The 22,220-nt window shown below is 37.3% G+C and overlaps 1 protein-coding gene across 7 annotated transcripts in view; it reads left to right on the forward strand.

The window, feature by feature from the left end:
• USP16 (ubiquitin specific peptidase 16) overlaps window positions 1-22,059 on the forward strand; it is a 29,865-nt gene extending 7,806 nt beyond the window's left edge. For 4 of the 7 annotated variants that reach the window (XM_082625620.1, XM_082625616.1, XM_082625618.1 and 1 more), the window contains 15 exons: window positions 3,394-3,497; window positions 4,255-4,358; window positions 5,259-5,446; window positions 6,009-6,104; window positions 6,914-7,044; window positions 7,357-7,444; window positions 8,498-8,576; window positions 10,049-10,140; window positions 10,493-10,549; window positions 11,465-11,644; window positions 13,851-14,511; window positions 15,992-16,086; window positions 17,294-17,380; window positions 21,350-21,506; window positions 21,623-22,059. In XM_082625620.1, coding sequence (XP_082481746.1) covers window positions 3,394-3,497; window positions 4,255-4,358; window positions 5,259-5,446; window positions 6,009-6,104; window positions 6,914-7,044; window positions 7,357-7,444; window positions 8,498-8,576; window positions 10,049-10,140; window positions 10,493-10,549; window positions 11,465-11,644; window positions 13,851-14,511; window positions 15,992-16,086; window positions 17,294-17,380; window positions 21,350-21,506; window positions 21,623-21,747 — 2,244 coding nt within the window. In that variant the 3' untranslated portion in view covers window positions 21,748-22,059. The remainder of the gene's footprint in view (window positions 1-3,393; window positions 3,498-4,254; window positions 4,359-5,258; window positions 5,447-6,008; window positions 6,105-6,913; window positions 7,045-7,356; window positions 7,445-8,497; window positions 8,577-10,048; window positions 10,141-10,492; window positions 10,550-11,464; window positions 11,645-13,850; window positions 14,512-15,991; window positions 16,087-17,293; window positions 17,381-21,349; window positions 21,507-21,622) is intronic. The other 3 variants (XM_082625617.1, XM_082625615.1, XM_082625621.1) reach the window with 3 other exon arrangements.
• Window positions 22,060-22,220: the final 161 nt, after the last annotated feature.

Here is a 22,220-nt window from a genome sequence, read left to right on the forward strand (position 1 = left end):
ATATAAGTATGAACTTATTTTAGAAGATATTACCTAAAAGTACAGTATGGGTGACCTGAATGCTAGCTGGCATAGGTCATGTTCCCTGGGGAACAGATTCTGAGAGTGAGACTTGTGTGTAGGTGGTTTATTGGGGGGTGTTCTCAGGTACCACCCAAGGAAAACAGTGAGGGAAGCAAGTTTAGGCAGAGGGAGAGCAAAGAGGCGGTGCTTCGGGGCCTCAGCTGATCCCACAGTGAACTCTGGCCTTCAGAGAGGTCCTGAATTGAGGCAAGAGGCCAGGCCTTTGTACTTGTGCATAGACCAGCCATTGGATATGGGCTGACCCTGGGGAGGGGAACTAACCTTGGGCAAGGCAGCTTCCTTCCACTGAGGTTAATTCTTGGGGATGGACAGACTGAGCTGTGAGCTGTCACCAGGCCACATTTCTGGCTGCTGGGGGAATGAATACCTTGGGGTTGGGTGGTATCTGGGTTGCAGAACAGCTCACAGGTATTACCTTTGTACCAGAGGTCAGGAGAGCCTCTTAGTCAACCTTAGTGGTGGTAAGTTTATATGTTAGGAAACTGGACTACTGGGCAGTGGTAACATTTTATAAAACTATAGTATAATATCACAACCAGGATACTAACATTGATACAATCCATCAGTCTTAATCAGGTCTCCCCAGTTTTACTTCTCTTTGTTCGTGTGTGGGTATATGTGTGTTGTGCATGTGAGTATGTGTGTATTAAGTTCTGTACAGTTTGTCACCTATGTAGTTTCGTGTATCCACCGCCACAGTCAAGGTATTGAATAGTTCCAACATTACATGGACCTCGTGTTGCCTTTTAAAAATCATACTCACTTCTCTACTGCCATCCCTCCCCCCAGCCCCTCGCAACCACTAGTCTGTTCTCTGTTTCTAAAATTTTGTCATTTTAAAAATGTTATATAAATGGAATCATGTAATATACAACATTTTGGGATTGGCTTTTTTCACTTAGCCTAATCACCTGAGGGTTTACCCAAGTTGTGTGTATCAATAGTTTGTTCTTTTTTATTGCTGAGTGGTATTACATGGTATGGGCGTATCACATTTTAACTGTTCACCTGTTGAAGGACATCGGGGCTTATCTCACTTTTTTGGTGATTATGAATAAAGCTGCTATGAACATTTGTGTACACGTTTTTGCGTGAACTTAAGATTGCATTTCTCGGGCTTTCCTGGTGGCGCAGTGGTTGGGAATCTGCCTGCCGATGCAGGGGACACGGGTTCGAGCCCTGGTCTGGGAAGATCCCACATGCCGCAGAGCAACTGGGTCTGTGAGCCACAATTACTGAGCCTGCGCGTCTGGAGCCTGTGCTCTGCAACAAGAGAGGCCGCGATAGTGAGAGGCCCGCACACCGCGATGAGGAGTGGCCCCCGCTCGCCACAACTAGAGAAAGCCCTCGCACAGAAACGAAGACCGAACACAGCCATAAATAAATAAATAAATAAATTAAAAAAAAAAAAGATTGCATTTCTCTGGGGACAATGTCCAAGAGTGCAATTGCTGGGTAATATGATAATTAAATGTTTAGTTTTTTGGGTTTTTTTGGCTGCCCCACATGGCATGTGATCCTAGTTCCCGGACCAGGGACTGAACCCGTGCTCCCCGCAGTGGAAGTGCAGAGTCCCAACCACCAGACCACCAGGGAAATCCCCTTAAATGTTTAGTTTTTAAGAAACTCCCAAACTTTTCCAGAATGGCTGTACCATTTTTTATCCCTACCAGTAGCATGTGTGATCCACTTTCTCCACATCCTTGCCAGCATTTAGTATTGTCACAGTTTTTTATTTTAAACATTCTGATAGGTGGTACCTTATTGTGGTCAGACAGTTAAAAATTTTTATATGCTAGTAAAGAACATATTTATTGTTTATTTATATTTGAAAAGTTTTCATTTAACCTGTTAGATACATATGATGAGGATGAATATATTTTACTACTTCAAATTTTCCACAATACATTTCTTACTATAAATTTTATCTATTTTGCTATCTTTTTAATTCCTAAGGGTAAGACAATGTCAGTATTAACTGTTAACTTTTATCCCAGTAGAGTTATCTTTTGCACTGTTAGCAAGGGATTCTCACTTGTTGTCTTAAGATAACTCATCATGTTTAAGTTTCAAATAATCTCAAATGGTGTTATAATTTTCAAAATTAATATCAAATGTTAATTAGTTTATTTTAGATTTAAATGTTGAGTGGGATAAGTTGAGTCAGTAGGTTTGATATCATAGTTAAAGGATTAGAAGCCATTGATAAATATTTCCCCTCTGAAGGATATTTTTAGTAGCTACAATAGAAACAGGACCACTTATTGTAGTGCTATCCAAGAGAGTTGGAAGTCTGGTTCAGATAGATACACAGTGAAGATGTATTTCTTAGCTGTGATTTAATCACCTGGAGACACACAATATGGTCGTGTTCTTTTATGAATATGCCTATGCAGATGTAGGTAAAATCTGCCATTTACTTGTTCAATTAATGCTTATTGACCTCCTTCACTTTGCTAGGTTTTTGGTAATAGGTTAATTCTGTTTTTCATGCCTTCAGGATTTACACTCCAGGGGAGGAAGGATATCAACATTAACAACTTTAATATAAGGTAGAAAATAAGGAATGCCACCAGGAATTTATACCATGTTTTGTAGGAGTGTGTTTAGAGGAAGAATATAGTGTTTTCTCATCTTGAAGGATAAGCACAGGCTTCTGAGAGGAAGTGGCCTTTGAGCAAGATCCTGAAGACTGGGTGGGATTTGATCAGTGGCAGTAACGGTAAAGAATTTCAAGGCAAATGGAATAATGTGAACAAAATTGTATTGTGGAAGGGCTGTGGTTTTAGCTGGTAGATGATATTCAAATAGGAGATTATGGGAGATAATCCTGAAAAGGTGGATTGGGATCAGAGGGTATCAGGTTTGGTGAGTAGGAGTTTAAGAGCAATTCATCACTTTTGAATTGAGTATATGAACAGAGCTTTGTTTTAGGAATATTAAAGTGAAAAAATATGTATCTGAAGAAAAGTGGAAGTTAGGAAAATACTTAGGAAGATGTTAAGGAGTCTAAACTAGAACTAGTGAGTGACTACATTAGCATGGTTTAGTTGGGACTGGAAAGGACAAGTTGGAGTGGAAGAGTCCTTCTAGTGCTTGGGTTTAGAAATACCTTCTTCCTTAAATGTCCTCAGCTGCCTATTCATATTTAAGTTTTAACAAAACCTGGACTCTCTAGAGTCTAAAGTTTTATTTTCAAAATTATAAGAATGGCAGAATTTCTTGACCCACTTCCTTATTCACTGTAGATTATGAATTCTCTCCTGGTGAATTTTTATGGCTTTGAGGTTTATGATTATGATTCTCTAGGGCTGCGGCAGAAATTCTCAGGAGCAGCATGCCTTGAAGCACTATATGACGCCGAGATCTGAACCTCATTGTCTGGTTCTTAGTTTGGACAACTGGAGTGTATGGTGAGTTTCAACTCCTGTGCCCATTTGCTGGAAATTATTTGAAATGTTGGAGAATGGAGGTGTTTGAAATGTTTAAAGATCAAGAAAGTTAAAATTTTTGTAGTATTTGAAATTTCAGAAAGCTAGAGAATGTGATGTTATGAGAAGCTGTTGCTTAGTATTGTACAAACACAAAAATTATAGCATGGAGAAGACAGGAATTTTCACACTTGTTTTTTTTCTTGTGATATTACAAAGTGTTTGGTAGATTGTTTTTAGTTTAAGAATTGGGACACTAAGAACAAATTCCAGATAAACTGAGAATATAGTAAATTTTGGCAATGAATTTGCATGAAAATGTCAGGCTGGTGTTTCTTTTAACCTCATTAAAATAAAATTTTACATCTTTAAAAACCATTTACGTAGCAGTGTTCACTGAACATTTGTCAGTTGTAAAATTTGTTAATTTTGATGATGTAGGCCTGTAATTTGAAATATTAGAAAAAACTTTCACTTTAATGTTATAAATAGCCATTTCAGTAAAATGTTTGGAATATTTTCACAGTATTTATATGTTGCTATAATTCAGGCTAACTTTATTTAACAGTAAACCAGAGTTAATATGTATAGTCTCCTTCAAAACATAGAATTTTCATTTTCAGTTTCTTTAGTAGAATAATTTGAGGGTTACATACTTTGGGTTCCATGAATTAAAATTAGTGCCCTTTTGTTGTTGTCAGTTTGTTACTTGTCTTCTCTGGGATCTTTTGGGACACAGGTGTTACCTATGTGATGATGAGGTCCAGTATTGTAGTTCAAACCGATTGGGTCAGGTGGTTGATTATGTTAGAAAACAAGCCGGTATTACAGCTCCAAAATCAGGTAAAATCATTTGTTTCTTAATATATACTGTAATGTTGATTTATATAATCTGCTGATATTTAGTTTAACATGCCGTAGCATTACATATAGCTGAATAACATTAATTATGATTGATTTCAAACTATTTTTGGTTAAGAATGTAAAACAGTGAGAATATAGATAATTATAAGGAGTTAGAATTAGAAGGGAATCTGAGAAATAGTATAGTCAAATGTGATGTAGTGTCTGCACTAAGTAATGGGCAGTAACACCCTATTCCCATACCCTGGCACAAGGGCTTAAGGGAGTCCTGCCTTATAATGAATTTATTTTGTTACATTTGTTTGGATGATGTGAAAGTAAAGTGCCTGTAACTCCTTCAAAAGGCCAGATACTTCTCAGGTTTCTTTCATACATAATTAAATTAATTGGGTTGACTTTCATCATTTGCTTTAAAAGCTTGTTTAGGTTTTTATGGTCACAGTGGTATTTTTTGCGGAGGCAGAATTGCTTGTTCCTAACTTCAGGATTGGTTTTTGACCCTCAGACTTCATTTAAAAATTTATTTCATGTCCACATTCTTTATTTGATTGCTTTATACTCTGATTTCACAGGGTAAAATATGCTCATTTGTAGAAAACATTTGTGCATTGAAAAGGGATTTATATTGAAGCATATGCTGTTTGGTTTCATTTGTCAAAGTAATGCTTACATCGGTTCTAAATATTTTTTGTTTATTGGTTTTTCTCTCTTGATGGTAATTTACTTGTATTTGTAAGAAAGCATTTAAAATCAAACAGGTGGCAAATCATGTTATTAGGTAAAATTCACAAATTCTGGTCCCCAGTATAACTTTGCATTTGGTATGGCTGTGTTATACATTTTGCTAATAAGTCTTTTCTTCTTCTTTTTTTTTTTAAGCAGCAAAAGATAGTGGTAATATTGAACTTGAAAATAAAAAACTAGAAAAGGACAGTAAAAATGAACAAGAGAGAGAAAAAAAGGAAAACGTGGCTAAAGAAAATCCTACCATGAATTCTACTTCCCAAATAACTGTGAAAGGACTCAGTAATTTGGGAAATACATGTTTCTTCAATGCAGTTATGCAGGTGCCAATATTAATTTTTCCCCCTTTAAGGAAATCTAGTGTTTTCCTCATAGGGTGTTTTTGCATATCTGCTACTTGTAGTCTTGAGCTTTTCCCTTGTAAGTAGTTTATTTCTGTGTTTTCAAAAAAAGCTCAAGGGAATGTTTACTTTGCATGACAGTAAAACACTGTGCTAAGCACCGGGGTGCAATAGGGCTCAAAAGAAACATGGCCCTTGCCCTCAAAGAACTTTCACTTGGGTGGGGGAAACAGGAGAACCAAGTACAGAAACAACCGCCTAGTTGCACGTAGGGTAAGTAGTGGTGGTGGTAGGGTAGCTACTTCATATTGGGTGGTTGGGAGAATGACCTTCTGAGGTGATGAAGCAGCTCAGAACTGAAGTAATTATGAACCAATTAGAGCGGGGGGAAGAGCATGATGTTACTTTTTGTTTGACAGTCGCAATAAAAGTTACAGTGTTGATAATGATTTTCTGTTTTGGTAGAATAGGCACTTAAAAAACATTTGAATGAATTGGTTTGCCTTTAAATAATTTTCCCTTTCTTTTCCATCCTACATTCCAGAATTTGTCACAAACACCCGTGCTTAGAGAACTACTAAAAGAAGTAAAAATGTCTGGAACTATTGTAAAAATTGAACCACCTGATTTGGCATTAACAGTACGTACTTTAACATTTTCTTTTATTCAGTACTTTTCCTCTCTGAATAGCAGCATTTTAAATTATTTTTAAGAATTGATGCTCATTTTCACCTCTTTTGTTTATTTGGTTTTAAGCTACCTACCAAGTTAAGGATTTTCAGGCTAATGGAAATTTATAAGGGGCCTTTACATTTATTTGCTCTGTGTATGCCATGTACTGCTGTGCTGAGTGTTTGGCTTCCTTCTTGGGAATGCTGTTGATGTTTGTGAAGCCCTAGGCCGTGCATTCTTATTTTTAACATCTTTTCAGGTGACTTAAATGCTATAGAGCCAAATGAATTTTACCTTATCCATTTTTATTATTTACATTTTGCTTTGGCTCCTTCAGTTCCTAGGTAGTAAGTTCCTGATAATCTAAAACAGTAGAACTGAATTCTTTATCAAAGATGAAGCCTTCTCCATCTTTTTTTTTTTTTTTTTTTTTTTTTGCGGTATGCGGGCCTCTCACTGTTGTGGCCTCCCCCGTTGCGGAGCACAGGCTCCGGATGCGCAGGCCCAGCGGCCATGGCTCACGGGCCCAGCCGCTCCGCGGCATATGGGATCCTCCCAGACCGGGGCACGAACCCGTATCCCCTGCATCGGCAGGCGGACTCTCAACCACTGCGCCACCAGGGAGGCCCAGCCTTCTCCATCTTTTGATGTACATTTTGAGAATTTAATTGGGACAGCTGTCAGGAACATAGGAATATAGGTTGACTAGTTACATTTTGATAAAATAAATGATTCCAAAATTTGACTGAAGAAAGTAATTTTTATTCCCATATTCAGGAACCCTTAGAAATAAACCTTGAGCCTCCAGGTCCTCTTACTTTAGCCATGAGCCAGTTTCTTAATGAGATGCAAGAGACCAAAAAGGGAATCGTGACACCTAGAGAACTCTTTTCTCAGGTCTGTAAAAAGTGAGTATCTGTTTTGACTGTGCTTTCAGTGCATCAGTAGGATGCTGGGAAATAATATGAAAAAATTATTAGCTTTAGAGTTAATTCAGTAGATATATTAAAGCATGGTTTATTTCATTTGGATTAAAAATATGTACTTTGTATGAAAATTAAATCTACTAAGGATGTTGTTGGACTAAACAAACTTTTGAGAAACTAGAACACCCCAAGATTTGGGATACGATCCTGAGATTTTATAAAAAATAATTTCATTTTAGTAGACTCACCATTGTTTTTCTTTTTTCTTTCTTTTTCTTTTCGTTTTTTCTGTAGAGCAGTGCGATTTAAAGGCTATCAGCAGCAAGATAGCCAGGAGCTGCTTCGCTATTTATTGGATGGAATGAGAGCAGAAGAACATCAAGTTAGCATATTTTGACCAGTGTATTTTATAATCTGATCTTCATTAACTTCTTTGTCATTTGATATCTTAAGAGTTATTAGAGCAGTGAAAACTAGTTGAGGCCATTATATTAAAATATGTTTTTTCTTCACCAGCCTTTTCAACCAGAATATTTTAATTACTAGAATGAATGAAGGGAATTAGAAATGAGTCTCCTTTTCATAATGCTCTACTTTGCTTGATGTTTACAGCATTATTGTTCTTTAAGGGTTCTATTGTACTAGCCTATACCAGGAGATCTATAAGGTACTGGAAAATGTGTCTCCCCCAAACGATTCCCAGTTGTAGCTCACTCTTACTTTTAATTCTGAGTGTGATTTAACTCTGCTTTTTGAATCTAGGAAGTATTTTTATTTTGTAAGCATCAGGGAACATTTGTTGTATTTTAAATTTTTTGTTAATTACCAGGATGTAAAGTAATTTGGGGGGATGTGGATATAATTAATAATAGTAATAACACAGTGATAACAACTAATATTTTATTTATGTTGCTCTTATTTTTTGTCAAGCACTGTTCTCAGTATTTTGTAAGCATTGCCTTACTCAGTCCTCACAACCATTCTGTGAGTCATTTTCTCACTTCATAGATTATGAAACTAGGGTATAGAGAAGTTCAGTGCCTGGTTCACGGTCATCCAGTAGTGATGGAGCTAGGCTTTGAGCACCGGAGTTTGTCCCTGTAGCTCTCATTATCCACTCTGCTTCTAGGATATGGTATTTCAGTGGTCTTTTCAAAGGAGGGGGGCATGTTCTGAAAAGCTTTGGTTTGAGTAGGTTAAAATCTTGAAATGATAAGATGGTGCCTTTGCTCAGGGGTTAGTGATTGCTTTTTTAAGTATAATTCTTTTTAGCTCCTGGAATTAATTTTGAAAATGTGATTTTAGAAATATTAAGTTTTATTCAGTAAGTTTGGGGAGCTAATTAATTCTTGATCACTTTCTTGACTTGATTACATACTTTATAAGGAAAATAACTAAAAGTTAATGGTATATATATCTATTTTATTACTTTTAGAGAGTGAGTAAAGGAATTCTTAAAGCATTTGGTAATTCTACTGAAAAATTGGATGAAGAGCTAAAAAATAAAGTTAAAGGTAATGTCTGAATTTTTGAACTAAAGCACTATAGTTGAATTCCTCTGTACTTTAGGACAAGATTGCTAGCACATGTATTTCAAATCCACAGTTATTAATAATTTATATTATTTATATTATCCATAGTTATTATAATTTCTCTTTATCTTCATTGATTTAAAATGATTATTCAATACACCAAAGGTAAATACTTTAGAAATATTTAACTTCTGGTGTATTCTTTTTATGCAATATTATGGTGAAATTTATAAACATAGAGCTAAGATGACATCACAATTTTATTTTTCAAAAAGTTAGACTTTATTTATTTGGCCGTGCCACGTGGCTTGTGGGATCTTAGTCAGATGGCTAGTTCTCCGACTAGGGATTGAACCCGGGCCCCGGCAGTGAAAGTGCCTCATCCTAACCACTGGACCACCAGGGAATTCCCTCAAAAGCTTAGACTTTAATTAGCAGTGATTGTCTTTGAGAGTTGTCAGCTGGTTTATTAATCATGGAGACAACTTTATTCTTATTATGTGACGTTTAAAGATTTAGAAAACGTCTGTCCAGTAGAACTTTCTGTGATGACGGAGCGCTTCCGTCTCTCTGCTGTCCGATACAGTAGCCACATGTGGCTACTGAACCCTTGAAATGTGACTGGTGCAACTAAGGAGCTAAATTTTATTTTCATTTAATTTTAACTAATTTAAATTTAGGTGGCCCCAGTGACTAGCAGCTACTGTATTGTAAAGCACAGTTCAGAATCAACACATAGCAACTGTGTACCTCCTTGGTGCCCTTGGTGCTGGCCTGGCCAGCAACAGAGAGAGAATCAAGCCTGTTCACACTGTCTGTCATAAAATGTGTTTCTGTATAAATGACACCTGTCATTTGAATAAGGCCTACACATTTCATGTAATTAGAAAGTTGGACTACTAGGTAGTTAAATTATGTCACCTTATGCTAAACTTATCAAGGTTATTTCTGGGAACATAGAAAAATAAAAGGAAGATTTTGTCTGAAATACTGTCCTGAGGGCTTTTTGTTTTTGTTTTAAGTGGAGTTCACAAAGCAAGTTACTCCCAAACTTGCTGCCAGTGTTAGAATGTTAGAGCTAGAAGCGAGCTAAAATAGCCTTCTGTGTATAGCTCGATCTGCTTGTTTTACTAGGTAAGATACTGATATACAGAAAGTCTCACTGACTCGCAACATTTATTTTCCACTGACTAGATCTTGGATAAGAACTTTTTTTTTTTCTTTTTCACAAGATGTGATTATGTTAAAATGTGTTATGCTTAGAAGTGGAGTATACGCTGCTGACTGTAGCATAAAAATAAAATTGTGGTAATTATGAATAGAGAAAAACAAGTCAATAGGATAGGAAATTAAAATTAAATTTTAGGGTTAGATAGGTAAGTAAGTAGTTTCGATTTATTTCATTTATTTCATTAATTATATAAGGATAATTGATAGACTTTTTCCCCTTATAGATTATGAAAAGAAAAAATCAGTACCAAGTTTTGTGGACCGAGTATTTGGTGGTGAACTAACTAGTACAATCATGTGTGATGAATGCAGAACTGTAAGTAGATGTAGTGCAGACTGGATTTATGCATTAATATTAATAGTGTACAGTTTATCAATTGTTTCTTTCAAAAACAGAAATGTCTAGTTAGTTTTATAAGATATTCTTTTTGAACTGTCCAAGTATGTATAGTGTTTTGCTGGAACTATGAGCACTCCTTATATCAGGAAGAAGTTATTTAATATTTTAATTGATTTCCCCTAACCCAGAGTCCTCAACACTGTGTAATTTTTCATTTCATTTTCCTAAGGCTTTATTTTAAAATTTAGCACCCCCCCATGATTTTACTATATAATGTTTAAAGTGAATCTTTTCCTCCTTTTTACATTTTCTTTTTTGGTTGGTTAAGGTCTCCTTGGTTCATGAATCGTTCCTTGATTTGTCTCTACCGGTTTTAGACGATCAGGTATTGCATTTATTTTATTTAAGTAGATTTTTTTCTTTCCTGTGCTAGATTTATGGGGGAGGGCTTGCCACCTTTTCCAAGCTGTACATTACTAGGCCAAGCATGGAGAAATTTTTCTTAGTTTATATGAGACAGAAGAATTTTAAAGATTTGAAAAGAGAATGGGATAAATACATATATATATTTTTAAAGAGTGTGTCTGGAATTATTTATAGATAATTAACTTGATTAGTTTACATATCGGGAAATACTTACTTCATATAAATTACTATTTATTTTCATTATTTAAGATTAACCACAAATCCCTTACAGACTTAAGTTTATACATGTTAAGAGAGTTTTAAGTTTTAAGCCATATTAATTTAGTTCCTATCAAGTAGTCATAGGAAAAAGAGAACATATTATGAGTATTGGATAAATCGTTATTGAACTTAATTTGAATTGGACGTCCCTTTAAATCACTGTTACTTAGTGATTAAAGTCTTACTAAACTTACTCTGTTTTTTCTTTCTTTAAAACTGTCATTTGCATGCAAAGAAAGAAAAGAATGAAAAGGAATACCTGTAGTGAGACATGTAAATCACTTACCAACGGAAAGTACATTTAGGAATAGATGTAATTACAGCATGATACAGCATGTGTCTAATACAACTCATTAAATTCCTTTCTATTACACTCATATGTTAAGTTGCCTTTTTTTACTCTTTTACTTGTTTGTTTGCTTGTTTTCTCAGTATGTGAAGATTGCTTTCTGGTGTTTGAGATGAATGAATTTTGTCCTGGACATGTTTCCAAACATTGTGAAAAATAAATCTGGTGTAAAATAGGAGTAGAAAACTATTTAGGTAACATGAAATCTCTTCACCAACAATAGTAAAGTTTTATTTTTGGCCCATATTCTCTCCATATTTTAAGAGTGGTAAGAAAAGTATAAATGATAAAAATCTGAAAAAGACCATGGATGATGAAGATAAAGAAAGTGAGGAAGAAAAAGATATTAATGACAGTTACATAAAGGAGAGAAATGATACTCCTTCAGGAACAAGTAAGCACTTACAGAAAAAAGCAAAGAAGCAAGCCAAAAAGCAAGCCAAGGTGGGTAATTAGGAGGAAAACCATACTTTTCTCATTTTAATTTTTTTGAACTATTGAGTTTAAAGTCTGAGTGACACTGGTAGACATGTCTGTTATTTTATATACAGCACTTTCATTGGGCAATTACAGAATTAGCTCATTTAGTATTCTCTGCAGTGAAGTTTCTCTGAGTATATGTGGAGAAAATGTGCTCTTTGAAAAAATTCTGCATTACTTGTGACAACTTTAAAAAAACTTTAGTTCATTTTCAATAATTTTTTGAGTTGCTAATACATTGACATTCAAAAAATTTTAAATATATAATATAAATGTGTACAATAAAAGTCTCCCTCTTTGTATGACATAGATACTACTTTCATTAGTTTCTTATGTGTCCTCTAGGTTTTTTTGGAAAATATGATCAAGTACAATGCAAATATGTAGTCTTGTTTTTCACTCCTTTTAAAGATTATGCACAGTGTTCTGGACCTCGCTTTTTGTTTGTTTCTACTTAGATTGTTGGAGATCTACATTTCAGGACACAAAGATTCCTTTTTTAACAGCTGTATGGTATTCTATTTTAGTAGTAAACATACTACTAAATATAGTATAATAGATGTACTATAGTTAATCTAACCATTTCTCTTTTGATTTAGGTGTACGAACACCTATAGTCTTTTGCTATGACGGCCAGTGCTGCCGTGAATCACCCTATACATATGTCATCGATTGGGCACATTTTGAGAAGAGGGATTGTATTTGTGGTTTGATAAATTAATTGCCCTCCACAAAAGTTGTACCAATTTATATTCCCACCAGCAACATATGAGACTTGCTGTTTCTCCTTATCCTTGACAGCAGAGTATTATCAAACTTTTAGATTTCTGCCAGTCTGATAGATGGAAAATAGTATCTCAGTGCAATTTTATTTTCCATTTATTTTCATGTAAGTGAAGTGAAGCATGTTTTTATGTTTAAGGGCTGTTTGTATTTCCTCTCCTTTGAAGTATTTGCTTATATCCTTTCCCCATTTTTCTTTCATGTCTACTATTTTTAACTGAAGCATATCAGAAAATTTTTGTGTCCAGAGCCCTATGTGCTACCCTTCAGCTTTCTCGTATTACGAGTTAGCCTCACAGGGACTATCCTTTTAGTGACAACTCAAAATGCTAACCCCTTGAGTCTTGAGGCATTCCAGTAACAGAAATCTGGATAAAATGCAACCCCCCCCGCCCCACACTGGGACATAGACAGCAAATGGCAAAGAAGGTGATTTAAGTGGGTAGAGTATTTTATTGTCCTCTGTATAGGTGGCTTCCTTGCTTCTCTAGTTTTGGGCCATTTGTTTCCCAGAATGTTTTCATCCATCCCTCTGCCCGTCCTTGAATTTTTGGTTTGTTTTTATACATCCTTGAGTTTTCAGTTTATTTTTATCTTTTAAGTGAAACCTTGATCTGGTAATTGTAACTCACATGGATATATCCCTTCCTGGTGTGTGTGTAGACACTCGCCCCCTGCTTTAATACATGGCTACTTGGATTCAACAGCCTTACTGCTCTGTCTAGATCAGAGACCATGTCTTGCACATTTTTATTTGCCCCCGTGTGACAACTTTTTGATGATTGGTGATGTTTTATCCCTGCTTTCAATCAAAGAACTTTTCTTTTAAATTTATTTATTTAATTAATTTATTTTTGGCTACGTTGGGTCTTCCTTGCTGTACGTGGGCTTTCTCTAGTTGCAGCGAGCGGGGGCTAGGCTACTCTTAGTTGCGGTGCACGGGCTTTTCTTTGTGTTGACTTCTCTTGTTGCAGAGCGTAGGCTCTAGGCATGTAGGCTTCAGTAGTTGTGGCATGTGGGCTCAGTAATTGTGGCTCGTGGGCTCTAGAGCACAGGTTCAGTAGTTGTGGCGCACGGGCTTAGTTGCTCCGCGGCATGTGGGATCTTCCCGGACCAGGGCTTGAACCTGTGTCCCCTGCATTGGCAGGTGGATTCTTAACTGCTGCGCCACCAGGGAAGCCCCAGAGAACTTTTCTCTATAATTTATTTGATCCCTGATAGTAAAGGAACTTTTAGGGTCGGAATTCTGAGAGTGAACTCTTCCTTATTAACTTATTTATTTTTGATTGATAAACAGGAAAACCTGATGTGATACATGTACGCTTTTTCTCTTCCTCTCTCTCGTTGTTGTTGTTTTTTTTTAAAATGTTTTGTACTTTTTACACAGAACCAACGAAGGCAACAAAAAATTCAAGGAAAATTTCTTCATTTAAATGATATCTGTGCCATTGACCATCCTGAAGATAATGAATGTGAAGTTGAAATGTCACTTCAGCAAGAAGTGGATATTAAATCCAACCATATTTCACAAGAGGAAGTTATACATAAAGAATATTGTGTTAATCAGAAAGATTTGAATGGCCATGAAAAAATGATAGAAAGTATAACTGACAATCAAAAATCCACAGAGGAAGTAGATATGAAAAATGTCAACATGGATAATGATCTGAAGGTTTTGGCATCTCCTGCTGAATGTACTAGGAATTTAAATGGTGCCTACATGATGGAAGGGAGCAATGGAGAAGTGGACATTTCCAGTGGATTTAAGAACCTTAACTTGAATGCTGCTCTTCAACCTGACGAAATAAATTTAGAGATTCTGAATGACGATCATACTCCCGGGACGAAAGTATATGAGGTTGTAAACGAAGATCCAGAAACTGCTTTCTGTACTCTTGCAAACAGGGAAGCTTTCAGTACTGACGAATGTTCAATCCAACATTGTTTATATCAGTTCACCCGAAATGAGAAACTTCGAGATGCTAATAAACTGCTTTGTGAAGTGTGCACACGGAGACAGTATAGTGGACCAAAGGCAAATATAAAAGGTATTCAGACTCTTTCACAGAAAGTAAAATTAATATTTAGGGGTACATTTTGCACTGTATCAGTAGAGTACTACTGTTTTGATTGTATCAGGGTTTGGATGGTGTCAATAAGTTCCCTTTTCCCAAGGGAAAATATATATATATATATATATATATATATATATATATATTTTTTTTTTTTTTTTTTTTTTTTTTTTAGAAGATGTTGGGGGTAGAAGTTTATTAATTAATTAATTTTTGCTGTGTTGGGTTCGTTTCTGTGCGAGGGCTTTCTCTAGTTGTGGCAAGCGGGGGCCACTCTTCATCGTGGTGCGCGGGCCTCTCACTATCGCGGCCTCTCGTTGTGGAGCACAGGCTCCAGACGCGCAGGCTCAGTAGTTGTGGCTCAAAGGCCTAGTTGCTCCGTGGCATGTGGGATCCTCCCAGACCAGGGCTCGAACCCGTGTCCCCTGCATTAGCAGGCAGATTCCCAACCACTGCGCCACCAGGGAAGCCGCCTGTGTAAATATTTTAATAGAAGGATGGATAAGCAGAACTTTGTTGATGTGGCTAGTACTCTGTGGCATCCCAGCAGCAGTTAAAGTGGGGCAGTTTGCTCTCTGATACCACTCCCTGTAGGGGAATCATGCCACTGAGATGTTATCACAGCAGGCTCCTTAACAGATAGGGGCTGTTTCTTTGTATCCTCAATTTCCTGTCATTTGTGATGACCCTCATCTCCCTTGCATCCAGAAAACCACACTTTAATTCTTCAGCGTGCTGAAGTGACGTGCCCAGTGCAAGGTACTGGGAGGACAGTGCTTTCTTACCATCTTCTTCAAATACAGAACAGAAAGATATTAATAATTCCCCTCCTACCCCTGCCCCCACCTTGTTTCTTTTTTGATCTTGGGTAAGTGGGATAAGGAGGCATCTTAGATTCCTAAGGATTCTTACTAGAATTGTTGAAACATTTAAAAAGTCTAGCTTTTTATTTATTTACTTGTTGATACAAAAAGTAAATCGTGGTGATTTTATAGCATTTCTGTTTGTTTTAGAGCCGGTGTAAGTGAACTATGGTTTGCAGGCTAAATTTGGTCTGCTTCATGTTTTTGTGTGATCTCTGAGCTAAAAATATTTTTTACAGATGAACATTTGAAAATGAGTTTATAGTAGAAAACATGATCTTTGAACCCTAATTGTTACCTCTCTAAAAATGATTCCATTCTTCTTTTCAGTAGACTGCAATCGTACTCAATTATTTTATTATAGTTTGAATTCTGTAAAATTTGTGGATATTTTCTCTTATGTATTAGTACATACAAAGTACCCTTGATTTTGCCTCTTGGTCCAAAAAGCCTAAAATATTTATTATTTGGTTCTTTCCAGAAAGCTTACTGATCCTTGCTTTAGATGTTTGGAATGATTTTATAGCAGATGTGAATGCTATATAGAGGTCTAAAATGATCCTCACAATGCTAAAATTGCTTTCTTTCTATAGGTGAGAAGAAACACGTTTACACCAACGCTAAGAAGCAGATGCTAATTTCCCTTGCTCCTCCTGTTCTCACTCTTCACTTAAAGAGATTTCAGCAGGTACCCCTTGTTCATTACCTAAATTTGTTTTAAATATGTGACACCTGCTTTATTTGTTATTGTCTCAACATATTACTGTGTTTTTTTTTGGCTTTCTGTTATTTCTTAATTCTGACTTCAAAGAAGTAGGAAAGTAAAATAATACGTATGTTTATGTTACCACACAAAAGGGGTTTGATGAAGATGCATGTCAAGGTGGAAGAGAAATTTAGGCACAATCATGCCTCAGTTTTACTAGAACTCATGTTGCTCTTTTTAGATATATTAGCATTTTACTCTAATCTTATTTTCAGGTTTAGAGAAAAAAGACCAGTTTCCTAGTTATATCTCACACTTGGGAAATTTAGTGATCTGTGTGGTATCTTATTTTTACTGACCCTTGATAAAAAGGCATTGATTGGTACCTTGGCTTTTCATCATTTTGGTGACTCCATCTTTTCTGGAAGACTTTTTCCTATGAGCAGTACAAGTTGTAAATTCAGTTCGAGTCCCAAAATACCTTCGTAGTGTTTTCTCTTCTGTGATGGGTATGAGTTTGACTAATTGGGTGGGTCTCTATGAACAGTTCACCAAGCTTGGTTAGAAAGTGAGGCTGAAAGTGGGTGCTTCACAGAACAGTATTCTGCTGTTGCTGAGTTGTTTTTTATGTTTATTTTTTATTTATTTGTTTTATTTTTGGCTGTGTCGGGTCTTAGTTGTGGCACATGGGCCCTGTAGTTGTGGCACATAGGCTCAGTAGTTGTGGCATGCGGACTTAGTTGCCCCGTGGCTTATGGGATCTTAGTTCCCTGACCAGGAATGGAACCTGAGTCCCCTGCATTAGAAGGCAGATTCTTAACCACTGGACCACCAGGGAAGTCCCTGCTATTGCTGAGTTTTAAGCACTCAAAACCTGTTGTCTAATCTGGCTTTTCCAGATGCCTAAAGCAGAAACATTGAGAGTTTTCTAATAGGAGCAGCTATCTCAATGTGTTGAACAGTGTGTGTGTGTGTGTGTGTGTGTGTGTGTGTGTGTGTGTGTGTGTTGCACTTAGCAAAAGCAAATCAACTGGAAATCAATTAGTAGTCAGGGAGATAGAGTCTTCTAAGCAGATTGAACTAGGGCTAGATGTTAGTGTTCTTCTGGGCATTGGGGTGGGACTACAGTTTACTTAACATGTACAGCTTTTCCAGGAAGAGAATTTAATGTATTATCCTTCTTTTATAGGCTGGTTTTAACCTACGCAAAGTTAACAGACACATAAAATTTCCAGAAATCTTAGATTTGGCTCCTTTTTGTACCCTTAAATGTAAGGTAGGTGGAACTTGCCTTTTTGGGAAAATCCTTTAAAGGGAAATCATAGCTTATTACCAAATATTCCAACAGCAACTCACATATGTATGAAGTTGATAGGGAACTACTGAGTAGACTGGGTCTTTGATCTTTGTACCTTTATAATGTCAAGATCTGTGATGAATCATGTTGAACATTAGGTTATTTCAGTTCAACATTTTTTTGAACCCCCAGTATTGTGGCAAACAGATTCTTGGGAGCTGAGGGCTTATAACTAAAGCTGAGCAGATATATTAACGGATAATCTCAGTTTAATATGGTTGAGTGCTAGGATTGGTATACACAGAGCAGGGGTGATATGCACTTAACCCAGCATGTTGGTGGTTCAGGGAAGGCTCTGGAGGCTCTGCCTCAACTGTTACTTCAAGGAGTAAGACTTAGTATGATGAATCAAGAGGAAGCAAGTTTTCCAGGCAGAGGGGACAGCAGGAGCAAAGGCAGGGCATGTGAAGTGGCACGGCGGGTGCCGGGGACTGTCTGTATAAGCAGGTCTAGAGCTTACAGTACAAGGTCTTGGGAACGTTAGGAGATGAAGCCAGAGAAGTGAGAGAGGAATGAGGTTTTGGAAGATTATCGTGATGAGAAACTTGGGCTTTATTAGGTATGCGGTGGGGAGCGACTGAAGAACTTAAAGCAACAGGGTGACACAGCGAGGTCTGTATATTACATAGGTTACTTGCTGAAGCAATGGAGGCTGGATTTTAGGAGGACAAGATTAGAGGCAGGGAAGTTAGGAGGCTGTTGAGTTAATTCAGTCAGTAGATGATGACAGCCTAAACTAGGGCTGGAGATGGGGAGATTGAAGGAATATTTCAGGAGGTAAAATTAACAAGACTTTTGATCTCTTGCCTCTGGAAGATGAGGCAGAGGCCTTTAAATGGATGCTGAGGGTGCCACAGAAGGAGTTGAGTATGATTCCCAGGGCCTGATTTGAGTGTCTGGGCAGTTGGGAGTGCCATAAATTGAGGTAAGAAATACAGGAAGAAGAGCAGGTTGGGAGGCGGAGAAAGGAATAATAATAAGTTCAGTTTTGGAAACATTGAGTTTCAGATAGTTTTGAGATATTCATGTGGCTATGTTTAGAAAACATTTGGATGTACACATCTGAGGGCCAGAATAGAGGGGTTAGGGCTGGAGATAAGGATTCGTAAATCAATACATAGGTGGTGGTTAAAACTATGAGAGGATAGGATCTCTTGTGTAAACAAGGAGAGAGAAGGAAGTGATGCTTAATGACAGAACTCTGGCGAGCATCGGAGTGTAAGAGGTGTAGGTGGAAGAAGACACCACCGTGGATATCAGCGAATCTCCATGTTGAAGAATTTGGAGAATAAAAGAGCTATACTGTTGTTCTTTATTCAGATTTTAAATACTTCAGTGTAAACATATTAAGTCGTTATGTGCAAAACTTGAAGTTATGGAAATTCCCCCTTCCTCTCTCCTAATTTAAAATTCTCCAAGAAAGGTATTTCAGACGTGGTGGGTAGAGTGAATTGTCATTATTTTTATGTTACTACTATAGGCCAGGGCCACTTTTGCTGGTATATGCACACTTCAGATATTTTGGCTTCCGTTCCAGACCACAATAAAGCAAATATTGCAATAAAGCAAGTCACACGAATTTCTTGGTTTCACAGTGCATATAAAAGCTATGCTTACACTGTATTGAAACCTGTTAACTGTGTATTAAAATAGCATTATGTCTAAAAAAACAATGTACATATCTTAGTTAAAAAATACTTTATTGCTAAAAAATGCTAACCATCATCTCAGCCTTCAGTGAGTTGTAATCTTTTTGCTGGTGGAGGGTTTGAAATATTTTGAGACTTACCTGTGACACCGAGACACCAGGTGAGCAAATGCTATTAAAAAAATTGGCACCGATAGAGTTGCTCAGTGCAGGATTGCCACAGACCTTCAATTTATAAAAAAACACAGTCTCTATGAAGCACAATAAAGCAAAGCACAATAAAATGAGATATGCCTGTAAATAGAAATAGCTCTGGTTGGATTAGTTTTGAATACAGGGTCATCAGGAATCCATCTTTTACCTAAAATGCCATTGTCCTGTGTTCAGGTTTCAAGGAAAGGATTAAGTGGCCTCAGGGTCAGAATATCAGAGAAAAAAACTAGAAAGTGCTAGACAGTATAGAGGTCATGGTAAATTTTTTAAGAAGTGTTGGTAACTTCAGTAGGTTGAGAAATGAATGAGAATATTGGAGTTAGAGCATATAGATACGTTAGAGCTTTTGCTGAAAAGGAAACGTGGTGCATCAATGAAGATTTTTTTTTTTTAATACTAGGAGACAATTAGGTTTGTAGGCCAAGAGGAAAATCTAGAAGTAAAAGATACAGAAAAGAGAGATAACTGAGCAAAGATCCTGGAGAAGACCAGAAAGGCTGGGATAAGGACACGAAGTTGGAGAATCTCTGAACCAAAGGGAGAGGAGACTTCACGTTCCTGAGAGCGGGCAACATGCAGCTGGGTGGGTGGTGTCAGTTTTCCTGAAGTGGGAGGTGAGGTCACCTCTAAGGAGAGGCAACAGGCGAGCGGTGGGAGTTTGGTCTAGTTGCTGTGAAGGACATCCATGGAAGAGGCAGCTAACTGAGGACACATTATAAATTATACGGTCACATCGAGGACCTGGTGAGGTAGAAAATCATGAATTTTCCAGGCTGCATGGTTACAGAATTCTGTTTCCTAGCAATAGCAGTTGTCTGTGTATGGGGCCGGGGAAGGTGCGTCATGGAATTCAGAGTTGGGTCATGTGATGAGCTGGATGTGGTGGGTGTTGAGAGGTTCTAAGAATGACATGTGCATGTGAATCACATGGAAATCAGTAGGTGTGAGGCGGGGTCTGAGACTCTGCCTTCCAGTAAGCTCTCAGGTAACGTGATGTTGCTGTTCCATTACATTTTGAGAAGTGAAGAGACTTTTTTGGGGGGAATGAGGCCAAAAGAGGCCTCATAGGCCAGGAGAAAACAAGGGTTGGAGGATCCTGTTAGGTTGACTAGTAGAGGTGAGGTGAGAGTTGGAAGAATGGAATTGTAGACTGAGACTAGAAAATTAGTAAGATTTTTGAAGTTAAAGCATTCTGAGTGATGACCGATTCCAGAATGTAGTCCTGGCTGTGGTTGTTAAAATGGAATGGCAGGGAAAATCCCGTGAGGTTCATTGGCCACTGAAATCCCTGAGGAAGCTGACAGGATTTGGGATGACGTAATAGAGTTCTTTAGCAAATAGGGAGGCAAAGATTAGAGAGTGTAGTGACAGTACTGTTGAAGGGCACTGATGCTTGTTCAGGAAGACTTTTTACACGAGAACGTAAGTGGAGTAGCTGTCTGCAAGTGGCCCCCAGCTGGAACACCTGTCCCTGTTGCTGCCCAGCCCTACGGCACATGTGATCTTAAAATAAGCAGCCTCCATGTGGGATGGGGAAAGTGAGCTCCTGAGAGGTTGCATGTCCTTCTCACCAAATCTGCAGGGGGTATTTGAAAATGTTAAGGGGTGGTCTTGGGTGTGACCTAAATGCTATCCTCTTGCTGTTAAAGGCTTAATTTTGGGCTGGAAATAGGATGATGAGTTGTTGAGGTATTTTGGAATTATCTGATCCCAGACTCCTAAAGCAGCTTTGGCAAGTTTAGTTATTTAAGTATCTGGGCCAGGAAACTATGATTATAGCAGGTAGACCCTGGTTTATGGTTCTTCCAGCAGGGCAAGAGCAATGGCAACTTTCTAGTAAAAACGTAAGCGTGATACCAACTCAGTAGGCTGAGAAAAGGTAGGGAGAAAATAATAGTCCATTTCAGACTCAGAAATTCTGCTTTCTCGAAGGTTAGAGACCCTGTGCATAGTTTAAAGTTGTCTTGCCGGTGGCATCTGTATAAAGGGGACTAGAACTAACTTTTGATTCCTGTTCATTTTTAAAGAATGTTGCTGAAGAAAATACAAGGGTACTATATTCCTTATATGGAGTCGTTGAACACAGTGGTACCATGAGGTCGGGGCATTACACTGCCTATGCCAAGGCAAGATCTGCCAACAGTCATCTCTCTAATCTTGTTCTCCATGGTGATATTCTACAGGGTAAGAAAGAGGTCTTACAGAATTCTGGTATTCAGCAGATATTTATGGCAAAACCAAAAAAGGATGAACTTGAATCTTTCCATTTATATATTTAATTTTACATTTCCTCCTGACAGATTTTGAAATGGAATCAACCAAAGGACAGTGGTTTCACATCAGTGACACACATGTGCAAGCCGTGCCTACAACTAAAGTACTAAATTCACAGGCTTACCTCCTATTTTATGAGAGAATACTGTAACAATTTCAAAAAGTGCTTTCTCTGGAAACATGTCTATGGCTTTTATAATGGCTGTAATAATAAAAAAGACTAACTGTAAATCATGTTCACTTAAAATTAAATACATGCCAGAAGAAATGTTTATTGAAATACTGAAGGGAAAATACCTAAAAATTTACAGTGGTTTTGTATTGTCACAGTGGTTTTTATTCCTGCTTCCAGTTTCTGGAAAGGACTCTGAATTACTTAAGTCCTCTGTGCTTATTAATATGTCTGGGTGGTGGTTTGCAACACATCAATAAAATGAATTACCCCCAAAACTTGTTTTATTACTTAGAAGATTTTAAGTTGTACTGACATAAACTACTAGAAAACATTTAAAAGTTTCAGACTGAAACTTCAAGTGTGTTAGTTAAAGCAAAAAAGTGTTAATTTTATAAGCATAGGTATTTGACCTTGGTGGTAACATATATAATGCTTCTGATGCCATGCAG

This window comes from Mesoplodon mirus, assembly GCF_964341445.2.
Source record: "Mesoplodon mirus genome assembly, chromosome: 6".
NCBI lineage: Eukaryota > Metazoa > Chordata > Mammalia > Artiodactyla > Ziphiidae > Mesoplodon > Mesoplodon mirus.